This window comes from Corvus cornix, chromosome 2, assembly GCF_000738735.6.
Source record: "Corvus cornix cornix isolate S_Up_H32 chromosome 2, ASM73873v5, whole genome shotgun sequence".
Lineage (NCBI taxonomy): Eukaryota > Metazoa > Chordata > Aves > Passeriformes > Corvidae > Corvus > Corvus cornix.
This window is the reverse complement of record NC_046333.1, coordinates 3,024,916-3,040,022: the sequence shown is the minus strand read 5'-3', so window position 1 is coordinate 3,040,022 and position 15,107 is coordinate 3,024,916. Positions and strand designations below refer to the sequence as shown.

At 41.7% G+C, this 15,107-nt stretch overlaps 1 protein-coding gene across 9 annotated transcripts in view; it reads left to right on the top strand.

Annotated features, from left to right (window-relative positions):
• The window catches only part of ADCYAP1R1 (ADCYAP receptor type I), a 137,719-nt gene extending 132,736 nt beyond the window's left edge, over positions 1 to 4,983 (top strand). For 6 of the 9 annotated variants that reach the window (XM_039549635.1, XM_039549640.1, XM_039549638.1 and 3 more), the window contains 3 exons: positions 1,599 to 1,728; positions 1,961 to 2,002; positions 4,718 to 4,983. In XM_039549635.1, coding sequence (XP_039405569.1) covers positions 1,599 to 1,728; positions 1,961 to 2,002; positions 4,718 to 4,927 — 382 coding nt within the window. In that variant the 3' untranslated portion in view covers positions 4,928 to 4,983. The remainder of the gene's footprint in view (positions 1 to 1,598; positions 1,729 to 1,960; positions 2,003 to 4,717) is intronic. The other 3 variants (XM_039549641.1, XM_039549639.1, XM_039549637.1) reach the window with 1 other exon arrangement.
• The last annotated feature ends 10,124 nt before the right edge of the window (positions 4,984 to 15,107 follow it).

Below are 15,107 nucleotides of genomic sequence, written 5' to 3'. Positions count from 1 at the left end.
TTTACAGAGATAACATTACTCTATAATCTCTTCTTCAATGTTTCTGTTCCTTTTTATTAACCTGATTGCATGTCCGTAGAGAAAAAGAACTAGGAAGGACTCCAAAAGCTCTTTTATACTGGCTCACTCCTGTATAGATTACTTTTTTTAGAGATCATCAAAGCTGGGCACTCTTTATGCTCTTCATCACACTGTTCCAAGGTTGTTCCTCCCTTTTCAAATGCTTTTGGCCAATGTGTAATTTTTTAACCCACAAGAACAGTGTTCTCTGGTTTGTGGGGTCTTTCACCAAGACCTGAGGTTTGGTGTCCATCAGACATTTAGGGCAGTCTCCAGGCAAGAGTTGTGATAAATTTATCTCCATTATGGCCCAAAGTCTGACTGAGAGACACCAGCGCTGCCCTGATGTCCCATTCCCAGTTCACTACTGGAGATAACTGTGCTCTCAGAATTCTTGGAGATGAGTTAATTAAATCTTCAATGCTGCTAAAACAAACACATCATTTTGGGTTATCATCGAGCATGTGTTGGCAAATTCAAATCTGTCTGCAAGGTACCAAATAGATAAAAGCAGAGGGGACATTTGAGTTTTAACAAATATGCCGCTCTTCAAAAAATCTTTATGGCTTTTTTCCTTCTTTTGTCCTCCATCTGCCTTCTTCCCTTACCTGAATGTAATCAATTATATCCTTCTCCTCTGAAAATGCCCTGGAGGTTACTTTAGGTGGCTTTGTTTTTAATAAAGCACTTGCTCATTTTCAGATCAACATCTGCTTTCTCTTTGCTCTTTCTTTTGCTGCTCAGTCAGCAAATGACACCAAAACAGGCCTGAGTCTTGGCTGGTCCCTGCTTTGGGGGAATGTCACCAGTTAAGTGCTCACATGTAACACATTCATTTCCAGCCCTTTTGTTTATATCTGCTGGGCTTGATTTCCCTCTGAAACCTCTTTATTCTGAAGCAACTGCAAAGTAGTTAAACAGTGGAATTGCACTCAGGTTTCCAGTAGTATAAATGAGACCAAAATCAAACCTTCAGGAATAATTGTGAGTATAAGAACAAGAACATGCAGGGGGGGTTAGCTTTTATTTGTATGGCTGTTGTTTTTTTAGCTTTATTTGTGTGGTTGTTTTGGAATTTTTTTGCTGTTCAGAAACATATTCACACACACACACAAAATCAACAAAAAACCCAAGTGATTTCAAATGCTCCACTGGGATTAAGCAAGAGGGTGAGAGGTTTATAATTGTACCATGGTAGCAGTCTGAATCCTTTAGCAAGATTCCCCTCCTCATTTTTTGGCACGGTAGGAGGAAATTCCAGGTTATAATAATGCAAATTAAAATAGCAGCAGAGAGCATTAAGCATTATTAATGTGCCATTACTGTAGCAGTGTGAAGAAGGGGGAGCAAACTGCAGTGTGTGTGCCATCAGTCTTTGGGAGCAAACAGGAATGTTGCGTATTTGTTTGTATAATTATGCAGTGTATGTATTTCCCCAAAGTCAGTCAGCAAAATATTTTCTGTGTTTTCTTCTTTAATTAAAGCGCAGGTTGCTAATTGCAAGGCTGCATTAAAGTTCTCTCCCTCTGTTGTGACAGGAGACTGGCTCGCTCCACCCTGCTGCTGATCCCCTTGTTTGGAATTCACTACACGGTGTTTGCCTTTTCTCCTGAGAATGTCAGTAAGCGGGAGAGACTGGTGTTTGAGTTGGGACTGGGATCCTTCCAGGTGATTATGCACTGAATTCTGCCTTCCTTAGAACCAAATCTCTATTCTTCATAACTGCTTTGCATGCACAGCTCTCAGAGTGTGTCTCTGCTCATTTATGTGTATGTTTTGTATACCAGGATTTTGGTTTTATTTGTTTGCTTGGTTGTTTTCCTTTTTTTAAAATCCTGCTATTTTCTGGCATTCCTTCAGGATTTGAATTACTTTTTTGTTTTCTCTCCCATTTCCCTAGGGTTTTGTTGTTGCTGTTCTCTACTGCTTCTTGAATGGGGAGGTAAGACTTTTAATATTTAGCGTCCCTCACCTATCATCCACATCCCATTTTCTTGTGGGAGTAACTGCTGTTCTAACTGTCCATTCTAACTCACCATCTACCATAATCCCTGATACCTTAGGCTGAATCTCACAATTCTCAGAAAAAAAAATAAATAAAAGAGGATTTGTAATGTCTTTTTTAAACCAAAACACTGGCCTTTCCAGAGATGATGGCTCAGATTAAGGCTCCCTAATAGGGGTAGGATATGGACTGGTCTCTTTTGAAATGTCATCCCAGGTGCAGAATTTTGCAGTGGTTTTGTTGAACTTTGCCCTGTTCTTGCCAGCCCACTCTCCCAGCCAGTTCAGCTCTCTCCAAGAGGTCTGACATGTCCATTTCACCACCCAGTTTGGTGCCATCAGCCAAATTGGTGAGGGTGCTTTCAATCCCTTCACTGGGATTGTGATGAAGATGGTGAGGCCCTGGCGCAGGGTGCCCAGAGAAGCTGTGGCTGCCCCTGGATCCCTGGAAGTGTCCAAGGCCAGGTTGGACAGGGCTTGGAGATCCTGGGATAGTGGAAGGTGTCCCTGTGGGAGGGGGTTGGGACTGGATGGTCTTTAGGGTCTCTTCCAACCCAAACCATTCTATGCTCTGTGTAGAACAGTGTGGGGTCCAATATCAATACCTGGAGGACCCGACTAGTGATAAGGTGCCAGCCTGAGTAAAAACCATTGTTCACCACCCTCTCAGTGTGGTCTCTTTCCCACCATGCAGATCACCCACTCACTCCTTATCTTGCCAGCTTTCCTAGGAGAAGGGCTGGGGGAAACTGCCAAACCCTTCACTGAAGTCCAAGTTTTCATGGGTCCTGGGCCTCTTTTTCTGGCACCGCCCAACTGGTGCCAGCTTCTCTCCTGAGCCCTGCCACTTTCATCCCTACACACAAACAGCCCAAGGGTGTCAGATACCCAGAACCATCCCCCACACACCACCTGGGTGCCTTGCAAGCCTCACACCTCTCAACACATGGCAACTGCTGCTGCTGCTGGCATCAGTTTCCCACATTTGTGGGGTATTTTCTGATTCACTTGTGTCAATCTGCATTTCCCTGCCTTTGTTTATCTGGCTGAATATCTGAGGTAGTGGTTTTCTGAACTGATGGAAGAGGGTTCCCTGCTCAAGGTTGCCTTAAGAGGAACATCTAGAGTTCATCCATTCTCTCCTCCACTGCTACACATCTCTTGTGCACCCCAACAGCTGGAGTCTTTTCCTAAAATCACCTTCTTTTCTTCTTTTCAAGGGGGCTGAGTGCAGGTATAGCCTGACATTGCTGATCTCTGGTACAAAAGGTCTCAAACTCCTCAATCCAAGTGATTCCTTCTCAGATAAACCATAGCAATCTCTAAGCTCATCAAACAAACTCAGAGGTCATCTTTGCTCATGGGTATAGTCAAGATCTCCTGAAAGCCCTTGGAGAGAGTGGGGGGTGGTTCTTAGCCAAACCAACAAAACCAGGTTAATTAAAGCCATTTTCCCTCTCAAGATATCAGAGAATGGTGATGAAAGAACGTCTTGGGCCTCCACTAAATTTCCTACAGCAAGAAAGGGTTGGGAATATCACACTGTCCCAGATGCAAGCACTATTCCCATTTTACAGAGATAATATAACTCCATGCTCTATCTAATTTGTAAATATCTATACTTTAACCAAAATAGGAATTTGGAGGTCCTAGAAGGAGAATGTAAGTTTTCCAGTTGGATTTTTCCTCCCTATAGTTTTTGTCCATACGGTTGAAGCCCTTGTTTAGCATTTCAACTTACGCTGATCCATTTTGACAATATTAATCCAGGAAAATCTAGAAACTACTGTTACAGACAAGAAAAACATCTTTGTCACAGAAGCTCACTGGAGACTGGAAAAATATATTGGGAAAACATCTCTGCATAGTTCCTTGTTCGTCCTCTATTTAATTCAGAAATATGATACAGGAATGAGTAATAGACCAAGTAAATGTTGGTCTGAACTACTGTGATCTTTCTCATATTAAATCTTTACTATTTTATATATTTATACATATGTGCACACCCTAGCAGTGTTGCCAGGAAACTGGTGATGAGTGAAAAGAAGAAAAGCTGTGGACTTATTGTCTAATTGAATTTCTGAGCATGGATTGTTTTACTCTTAGTGATTTACTGGGGGTGCCCATTAAGAAAAAAAAAAAAACTTTCAAGAAAAAAAGGGTGTCACAGATGAACATTAATCCCAGAGCTGGTCTGCTTGGAGAGAATCTGAAAGCAGGAGGCAAAGTTTTCAGTAAACATCCATCCATTAATGGCAGGTGAGAGCAGCTGCCTGTGTGGACAGGGTGTTTCAGTATTTTCCAGTACTTTTTGATTGCTCATTTCTTTGGCTCCTTATTATGTCTCTGGTAGTGGCCTTTGATGAAAACAGGCTATTTTTTCCTCCAGGTAGTGTTGATCAGGTCTTCCATGCACCTCTGGGCTGATCCCAAATTATCTGAAGTCAGACACAGAACATGGGCTGGGCTGTAGTTCCCACTGCATGCCCAGACCTGTTCCAGCCATGGAGAAGTAACTTCAGATTTTGCTGAAAATCTGAGTTTAATAACAACCTTAAAAATAGTTCTGTGGAATTGTGGGGTTTTTTCTAATCTTGATAATTTGTCAGCATGTCCTCGAGCGGCTAAGTACATAAAAAATGACCTTTTGAAGTTTCTCCCTAAAGGTGCAATCAGAAATAAAGAGAAAATGGAGGAGCTGGAAAGTCAACCGGTATTTTGCTGTGGATTTCAAACATCGCCATCCTTCTCTAGCGAGCAGCGGAGTGAACGGGGGGACACAACTCTCCATTCTGAGCAAGAGCAGCTCTCAGATTCGGATGTCCAGCATAAATGCGGAGAACCTGGCGACATGAGCAGCTGAGGAGAACATAGCAACCAACAAGCAAACCAAAAACCATCCCTCGAAAAAGAAAAAAATGAAATAATAGTTTTGGTGGTGGTGCAGGTCTCTCCTTCCCTTTTTCCTTTCCTTTCCTTTCCTTTCCTTTCCTTTCCTTTCCTTTCCTTTCCTTTCCTTTCCTTTCCTTTCCTTTCCTTTCCTTTCCTTTCCTTTCCTTTCCTTTCCTTTCCTTTCCTTTCCTTTCCTTTCCTTTCCTTTCCTTTCCTTTCCTTCCTTTCCTTTCCTTTCCTTTCCTTTCCTTTCCTTTCCTTCCTTCCTTTCCTTTCCTTTCCTTTCCTTTCCTTTCCTTTCCTTTCCTTTCCTTTCCTTTCCTTTCCTTTCCTTTCCTTTCCTTCCTTTCCTTTCCTTTCCTTCCTTTCCTCTTTCCTTCTCCTCTCCTCTCCTCTCCTCTCCTCTCCTCTCCTCTCCTCTCCTCTCCTCTCCTCTCCTCTCCTCTCCTCTCCTCTCCTCTCCTCTCCTCTCCTCTCCTCTCCTCTCCTCTCCTCTCCTCTCCTCTCCTCTCCTCTCCTCTCCTCTCCTCTCCTCTCCTCTCCTCTCCTCTCCTCTCCTCTCCTCTCCTCTCCTCTCCTCTCCTCTCCTCTCCTCTCCTCTCCTCTCCTCTCCTCTCCTCTGAAAAAGCAAAGGAAATGTGTAAATATCTCTTTTTAACAGTCACTGTAAATACCCAGCTGTACTCAAGACCATTAATGGAGAATGTTTAAAAGACAAACAAGAGGCCAAACCCACCCACTCAACTATTGCCATTGCAGGGCATCTGCGAGTAATCCGTTGTCCGTCCAAAGTAACAAGTGATTGCTGTGCAGTTGTGATCCTTGGTTGCCAAACTGATCCTAGTCTGTGAATGGACATGACCTTTGTCATTTTTCCACTTGGTTTCCATTTTGGGTTGGATTTGCCTATTTTTGTTCCCCTAGTCCAACATGTCTTAGCCTGTCCCTGTCTTTTGGCACGTGAACTTCTGCAGTGTTTCTCTTTGGAGTCTTAGGATGGAGCTAACATGCTTGGGTGGATCAATCCAGCTGATTCAGGAGGATCTCCAGAAAATTAAGTTCATGGCTGGATTTAGTCAGACATTCCCGATGGATTTAAAGGAACAGCTGTGACAATGTGAATCTGCACATCAGTGCAGGAACTTCAGGCGAGAGCAGTGGGATCCGCTGTGCTTTTCCGTACCCAGGGACACTTCCAGGAATTCTTTCTGTCCTAGCTAAGCTGTGAATTTTCTAAAAGGGCCGTGCAGTTGAGATATAGCTCTATTTTTGGCATCAATTGATAGATTGATCATTTGGACTCTTTGAATAACACAAATAATTGTCCCTTCCCTCCCACTTTAAGAGCAAGAGTCAGTTCCAGGGTGGCCTTTCTGTCCAGATGACCTTGAACCCTCTGCATCAGTGGCCAGAAGTGGCATTGGTGGCTTGGGGCAGTGCTGTCACAGAGTGCCGTGCCTTTGCAATCTGGTTGACTTCCATGTGCTGACTCTTCTCTGCCAGAGCAAAGAGGCACGAGGAGGACCTGGCAGGATCACTCTGGAAGGTAAAAAATCACCTGCATTTGGTGTGAAAAAAATGACTAAACTGAACACTAAGATGGCACAGAAGGAAAGGATAAGGACTTTGGATGACTTCTCACACCTGGCAGTTCTCTCTCTCTCGGGATATTCGGTTTGTTTCACCACCAATGGTCTTACTGCTTTTCTTGGAGAGGAACTGGAATGTTCTTTCAACCTTTGCCTTGTAGTTAAAGCCACGACTGCTACAAATCTACTTCAACCCAATGTCGATGATGTCAATTCTTAAGAGTCTTTATACAGCGCAAAAAAGGCTTCGAGGGCCGTCCTAGCGCTCCCTTCATCTTGGATTTATGGATTTATGAACTGAGAAATATATATATATATATCTCAAATATATATATATGTGCGTGTATGTGTATGCATATATTACAAACAAAGACGAAAATGGCATTTTAAATGTGAAGTTTTGAACTGAAACTAATAGTAACCAGGAAATTCAAAATTCAGGCTTGTTCTTCGGTGTTAGTTGACATGATCATAAACTAAAAACAACAAAAAAAGAAGTGAAATACTCGGAATTTTAGTGTCAGCTGAGTGTGAGCTTTTAATTTCACTGGTTTTTGTTAGTTTAAGTAAAAGAGAAAAAAGAGTTTTAATGTCATTTTAAGCAAAGATTTTTAAAGATAATCCTAGTTTACTTATTTTTAAAAGGAGAAAAAATAAGGTCTCAGAAAGTTGTGAAAGACATATTAATTATAATAATACTTAACACTTGTATAGTCCTTTATGGGAAATAATCTGATCTTGGCTGGAGCCATCTAAATGTATGTAAATTTAATTCAAAACAGACAGAAATGTTGTTTGAGGTCATATTGGTACAGGATCATGCTCTTAAGAGATGGGGACAGCCCTGTCATGTGAAATCTACCCTGGCACAGAGGACCAGCAAAACAGTTGAAACCACTTCCATTTTACTCCAGGTTCATAAGTGGGATTATTATGATCCAAACACCTTTTTTTTCCCAAGCCTACAGCACTGATTTGCTGCTCTGAGAGCAGATTTTATTCCCCTCCTCCCAGCTCTCTGCAAAAGTCACTGAAGTGTTTTTAACTGATAGATCAGCCCTTCCTCTCTCTTTAGATGCTTCTAAAAGCTGTTTTAGAAAGTTTCCCAGGGAACCAGGTACTTTGCTGTCCAGAAAGAGTTAAGGAAAGGCAGATTTATCAGGTAAATGCATATTTGGACAATTTTCTGTAGGATGGAATTTCACAAGGATTATATATTGACAACACTGTAAATGTATTATTTTAAAAAAATCCAAAGCTATTTTTTGCATGAATGGCTACTAGCCAGTTTTCAATCATCAATAAAATAGAATTGTTGAGAAAAAGATATCAAATAACTGCCTCTAGCTGGAGACCTTTTTCTTGTTTCAGTCCAGAACTAGAAGGTGTTTGGATCTTTTCTTTTAATTTATTTTTATTGCTGTTGTTGAAATACTTCTGAGCTTACTTCTGGGTTCTGTTGTTTTCCTGGCCATCCTACAGTGCTCTGCAATTTGAGTTGGTGGATCTCAGTCCAGTGCCTTGTGGGCAAATGTCCACATCACCAAAACCACCCTCCAACCCTGCACACTGGAGACCAGGTCCTCAGCTAAATTAAATCCAGTACAGAAAACCGCTGTTATTGTTGTTTGAATAAACCCACTTCACCTGGAATTGGGATTTGGCCTCAGCACATTGCTATTACCATTAACTTCTGGTGGTCCCAGCTAGAGAGTCCAAGGATGGAAAGTTGTGAAAATTTGCTACTTCCTCGAGCCAATGCTCAGGAGTTTGGAGAGCAGTGGAGGGGAAATTTCTGCTGTTGCAGACATTGTGTTTCTTGTTCAGTAGAAAAATTGAATCTGTTCACTGATTTACCAGAAGAAATGGGATCTCTCAACATATTAACTATAAAATATATAATACAAGAAAAACCCCAAACCAACCCTTTTATAATGATATTATTTCTCTGAATAAAAGTGCTGATGCACTGGCAGATGGGGCTTTTCCTGAGTCACTGGAACTTTCCCAGTGTCCCTGGAAAGGTCACACTCGAGGTGTTCACAGTTATGGAATCCAGACTCTGATGCCATCGCACAAACGAGCTCTCCACAAATCTCTCTGTTGAATGTAAGCTGCAGGTTCTGGCCAGGCATGGCCACCCCACAGTGGCTGTTTTCCCATTTGTTTCGGGAAGGAAGGATCCAACAGGCAGTTTGCTTCTATGTGTGTGTAAATATCAACTGAGTGTACCAGTGCTTTGTTTGATTTTTCACTGTGAAATATATTTTGGAGCTAGAAAGGCTGTGTTATTAAAAACAGTACACAATTAAAACAAAACCCAAGTGTGCAGTGCTCCTTGAGCCATTTTTTCTACCATGTCCATGATGTATTTCCTGTCTAAATTTTCTTATTTTGCTTTTATAAATGTACAAAACTTTTTGTGCTGCAGGTTTTGTGACTATTTACTGTATCTAACCACTGTTTGATTATTGACTTGTCAGTGTGGAGTGCTGGTACTGCAGGACAATTCACATCCCAAAAATGAAAACTACAACCTAGATAGGAAAGGACAAGGCTGTTTTGTTGCTGCATGGGGATGTCACCTCCTTTTACCTTCACTTTTAGTATTTCTGGAACTCAGAGCCCAGGGAAAGAACCTGCAATGCTTAGTTCTGGGAAGCTTTCTATCCTAGAGGAAAAATACCCAAGTTCCTCTGCATCATTTAAGCATTTGCATTTGAAAACCAGGTGTTAAAATGGAGTGGTGGTAGATGGGATGAAGGTAGGTGAGTCCAGTGGAAAATGTAGTTTGGAAGTTAAATCCAGACACTTTATTGGGTGTTTGGCTCCTCCTCCTCAGCATCTGTCTCTCATTGTGCCTAGACACTGCCCTGCAGCTGCAAAGCTAAACAACAACCAGAAGTGGGCATGAACTGATAATTTGAGATTACCTTTGCAAAGGATTACCTTTGTGCTGATAATTTGAGATTACCTTTGCAAAGATGACTCTCCCTGGACTCTCTCCATCATCACAGCAAGTGTGAGATACCTTCCAGAAGGGAATGCAGAGCAGTTCATAGAATCCACAGCCAAGGCTGGAGGTGACCTCAAATGGCCCATCTGGTCCAACCTTCCATGAGAAAGGGAGACCAGATGAGTTTATCCAACATCCTGTCCAGTCACATCTTGAAGATTTCCACTGATGGGGACCACGCCACATCTCTGGGGAGGTTGTTCCCAGGAATGGCTGTTCTCACTCTAAAAAAATTTCTTTCTTATATCAAGATGATCCCTCTCCTGGTGCAGCTTGTCACCCTTGCATTCTCCATGTGGATCCTTGTGAAAAAAGAACCTTCATCGTCTTTCTCACCACTCAGTACCGGAATAGTTTGATGAGGTCCCCACTGAGGTTTCTTTTCTCCAGAAATTAGTTCAGTTTTTCTTCTCTGCCCACATTGTCCATCCCTTTAATGATCTTCATGGTCCTCCTTTTGACCCTCTCCAGTCTGGCCACGTCTTTCTTGGATTTTGAGGACCAGAATGGGACACAAGATAGAGTTTCTTGGACTCCTGCTGAAAACCTGACCATGAAACTCTGATCCTCCTCAGCAGTGATAGAAGGATTAGAAGCCATCATTTGCCTCGCCCATGTAATGTAAAATTGTGGCTTTTCATAATATTTTCGTAGCAAAGGTGAATGAAATTCTGCTTCTGAATAGCAGAATAGATCGAGTGCTTGGATATGAAGGAACCTCTCGTCAGCTCAAAAATTCAGGTTTTTTTTCAAAAGTCCCATGGACAAAAGAAACCAGTAACTAAAAATAGGCAAAGCCACAAGGATCAAGACCAAAACATATTCACTCAATATGAAGGAAACTCTGTAACTGCCATTATTTTTGTACTATTTTGCTCCCACTCCTAAACTGATCACCTCTCCCTTCAAAATTCAGCACCTTTTGTTCACCTTCTCTTCCCACTGGAAAGTTATTGTAAAACTTTTCTGGCAGTGAGAAACCTTTATCTGAACTTGGAGTTGAAATAACTCCTGGCTCACTTGGATTCCTTGTCATATTAATCTTGCCTCCAGTTTTCTTCTCTTTTCCTGAGATATAAACAGCTTTATTTCAGATGAGGTCTACAGTTTGTCTTTGATCATGCAGCTGAAAGATAAGACTAAAAATAATCCTGTTATTAAGATGCATTTCTTTCAGCTCTAATCCAAATTTGGGCAGCAAAACCAATGCAAAGAATCAAATACAGACAGGCATGGATCCATTAAGAACAGCAGGAAAATTACCTGGAAGCAGCAGCCAAGCATCCTGAGGGGAAAAAAAAAAAAAAAGGAAAGAAATAAAAAAGAAACAATAAAAATTAAGAGAAAGATTTCCAGTTCTTGAAAGTGCATAAATGAGATTTGGGGGTTGAACAATTTTCACTCAGCCAAACGCAAAAGGAAAAGAATTCCAATATTTTGCTTTTCTGTTTTCAGTTATAATTTTGCAAGGGAAGCTTTTCCTGTCAAATGGATGGGACACTCAGTCAAAAAACTGCAGGAAATCATCATTCAAATAGGTTAAAATACACTGATGGTGTCAGTTTGGGAGGTTTCAGTGCTTTTGTCTGACACTGTTACTAAATCTCTACTAAATCTGGCCTGTGAACCATACAAATATCCAACTTTACATTATTTTTTCCAGCCCAGCCCTGACAGAAACTAGAAATTTCCGATTTATAGCAAAAAAGTCTATGTCCAGGGTGACTTTAGCAAACAGTAGCAACAAAAGCAATGCAAACCCCATTAATTTAATTGGCTTGTTTGCCTTGGCATTTAAACTTGGGTTTCAGTAGTGTTTCAGGAACAATTGCCCATGTCAGAAGTTTTCAACCTGTAGCTTGTGGAGGCTTCAGAGCCCAGAGATTGTTTCTGAAGTGTCCATGGAAGATTATTAAGGAAAATAAGTTCATTCTTTGTATAACAATAGATTCTTTAAGGCTCCTGAAGAGCTTTAGTCTTACTTGTATTTTATGCAAAGGCTCCCACAGATCAAAAACTGAGAAAGTTCAATAAATTAAGATTTTTCCCCGTAAGATTATGTGATTCCATGATACCACACTCTCCCTTTAGTTCTGAGATCTCTCTCATGTGGGCAAGGCTTCAAGAGCAAGGTGTGCTTGTATTATTAATATTGTGCTTCTCCTCCTGTGCTCTGTGGCACTGCAGGACAGTGATTCTGACCTCGGCAGAGCTGTCAGAGCGTGGAAGGTCTAAAGGGAAGCAAGATCTGTGGTAAGAACAGGATATATGGATGCCACATGGGATCCTGCTTGGCATCCAGCTGCCAGGCAGGATTAGTGTCTCCTTAGTCATATCTATGGATATCTAGGAAACAGATAAACTCACGGAGTGGGATTCAGTCCAAACTCAGACTTTATAATCTCAGTGAGGGCAGTGTTCCTTGGGCTCCCGTTTCTGCAGCTGTAAAAACGTACATAATGCAAAAAAACAACCATATATCTGTTTTTAACTATTTTTCTTCCTTAGGGGTTAAATATCAAGGGCTGTGTTAGAGATGTGTCCCTTTGAACATCTGGCACTTCTGGCATTAGGTATTAAACCTCTGGAAGAGATCTTGTGTTCCTGAGGAGACAGCTAAGAGCACACCCACATCACTTAGACACCAAAAGTGAAGATTTCTTCCTTTAATCTGTTTTCTCCACTTTGCCTTTTTGGTCACAAGAGAGAAGTGAGCAATTTCAGAGTACAAGCATCACACATATTTTTGATGTCTACTCCAGGGCCAGGTGATTCACACTTTGCCAGTGGCTGTTTCTCTCCACCAGGACATCTCCCTGACCAGACTGGAGACAGATGCTGACCCTGGGGAGGCCTAGATATAAATGAATTTTCCCTGTTAACTTTGCCCAGTCACTATTGCTCTGTCTCATGCATGCTGAGAAATGATGGTCTTGAAAAGCTTTGGGCTGGATCCTGTTGGGTGCTACCAAGCAGATCTGGGAGAGGTGGATGCCTGGTAAAGAGTTAGGAGCTCTCATGAAGAGTTTTCAGGATGCTTTGTTCTCCCTGTCAGATTGTGTCCACGCTACCAGCACTTCTGTGTCCAGGAGCAAACCATAGTATATAGTGCACATGCAGTGAGAAAAAGAAAAAACCCAGGATTTTACCCTCTGATTTTAGCAGTCAGGCACATGCAACCAGTTCAGAATTGCATTTAAGAACAAATTAGGAAGATAAGGAGGATGCAGTAGCAGCTAAGGATGCTCCGATGTTAATGATGCTCCGTGTATATCTGTACTAAAGAGCTAAGTTCAGCTAAATACACATTGTACTTTGTGTATGGAAACACACCAGCAGAGCTTGAACAATGTTTTGAACCTCATGGTCTTTCACCTTCTTATGATTCAAATTGCAATTTCCCATTGGCTTTCTTTTGGGGAATTCATCCATGTGAAGAATTACTGTGTGATATGACACTGTGTGATATGACACTCTTCAGTGTCTGAAATTACTTAGGCTTCTGCATATGCCTTTCCCAATGGACTTTGTGCTTGCAGAGAAGTCTCAAGAGGCCTTTGTGTATCAGTATAATCTGTAAAATACAAGTATTTGGTGTGTTCATTCTCTTTCCCTTCTACTTGTCAATTTAGTGGCAATGCAACCTGCTGTAGCTCTGAGAAGAACCAAGTTATCGGATGGAAAGCTGTATTTTGGCTTTTGACTGTGTCAAGGTACAAAGGTACTGGCCTGGTGGGTCTAATACTGACCTTTTTTGGTCAAAATTGGTTTAATTGGTAACAGGATCTGGGGTTATTAAGCTTTGTTATGAGGTGGAAACACAGATATCAACTGCTGCTTTCTAACCTTTTTTGTGTTTTGAGAAATTGTTTTTAACATGTATACTGCTGTAGATGACACAATAAATGTATTATCATTTTGTAAAAGTCTGTTCTGATATAAAATTGCACCAAAGAGAACTTTTTGTCTGTGAACTTACAGGGCAGTGTATTCTTCTTTGGGCTAAAAGGGTTCTCTGGCTTCTTCATGGGAAGGAGACCCTGGATTCTGCTGGACAAAGTCAGTCCTGAACCAACCAGGGGTGAACTCTCTGCCATGCACAGTGTTCCTTCTCCAAAAACCAGTGTTTATGTCCCTGCGTCAGTATCAGACAGGCCTGTGGGCTAAAATCACCAAATCAAATGTAACACACTCTCTAAAAACCCCTGTGGCTCTGGGTTTGATCCACAGGTCCTCTGGGGACTAAATACTATTGCTGCAGGGTATAAACAGTAGAAGAAACTCTGTTGTCCTCAAACAAAGACGTTGCCAGCTGGCAAAGGTGGGAAAAGATTGGTCTCTGTAACACCTGATGTGTTTCAAGGCTTTGTTTCTTTCATAGTCAAAGCAAACCTGAAGAGTTTTATCATCAGGGTAATTCTTAAAGTATCAAGTACATTCACACTACTGAAACAGAGGATTCCACAGAAGATGAATTATTTCTGATGTTTTTCCCCCTCTTTATCCTTTGTTTCAGCTACCATAAGTCTTTGCCTGTCCCTCGTGGATCTATGAATCCTCCAAACAGGCTGCATCTTTTGAATGTTACCCTCCCTCATTGTTAAGCCAAAGTTCAGGTGTTTGGAGCCCTGTCGTTTGATGGAAAAGTGGACACACATTTAGTGAAAGTGAGGTCAGAGATGTGTCAGGGAGCAGCAGGGCTGGGGGCTGGAGATCCCCGTCCCACAGCATTGCTGAGGCAGCACCTGGGATCAAAGGGGACCATGGGCAGATGGGGAATTGGGAGGGACAGGGCAGATCTATATATTTTCACTTTTTGCTGCATTTCAAGTCACCATAAATACCCTTCACATGGATTTCCACGTGACCTGAGGCAGCCTCAGCCCTTTTTTTTGAGGGCTGGTTGATGGGGCACAGGATGTCCCCTTCCCACCATGTGCAGAATGGCTGCACCAGTCAGTGTCTCCCTAATCATGGAGATCAGCAAATGTAGAACAGGGAATCTGCAGAAAGCCTAATTTCTTAAGGTTACATCTAGCCTAAGTGATTTTTTAGGCTCCTTTTATAGCTAAGAGGCAGAGAAAGAAAAGGTACCTCCAAAAGTATTTCAGCCACTCTAAAAGCCCTACATAAATATCTGCTATTTTAAAGACAAAATACCACACTAGAGCACATTTGCTCCAAATCCCAGACACCTGATTTAAATGAGGAAAACCTCATTAATAGGTCTGTCAACACACCAAGGAACAACGACCTTGAACTCAGTTGTATTTTCTGCAACTGGACAAATCTTACTCAGATGCTCAAATAATTCTTGCTCTGGATGAATCAGGCAGCCTCAGGGAAGTTTTGAATGTGCAAATCTGCCTGCTGGAAAGATTTATTTTAATTTGGAGCCCAATCAATCAAATTTTCTGAAAAAAAACATGCTGACATTGTCGGAGTTAGAAATCTACTCTCTGCTCTAGAAATTTCAGTTACCTCGACAACCTGTCTTTGCTGCAACGCCACAAAAAAAAAGCTGAAAAAGTAGGTTTTGATCTTGC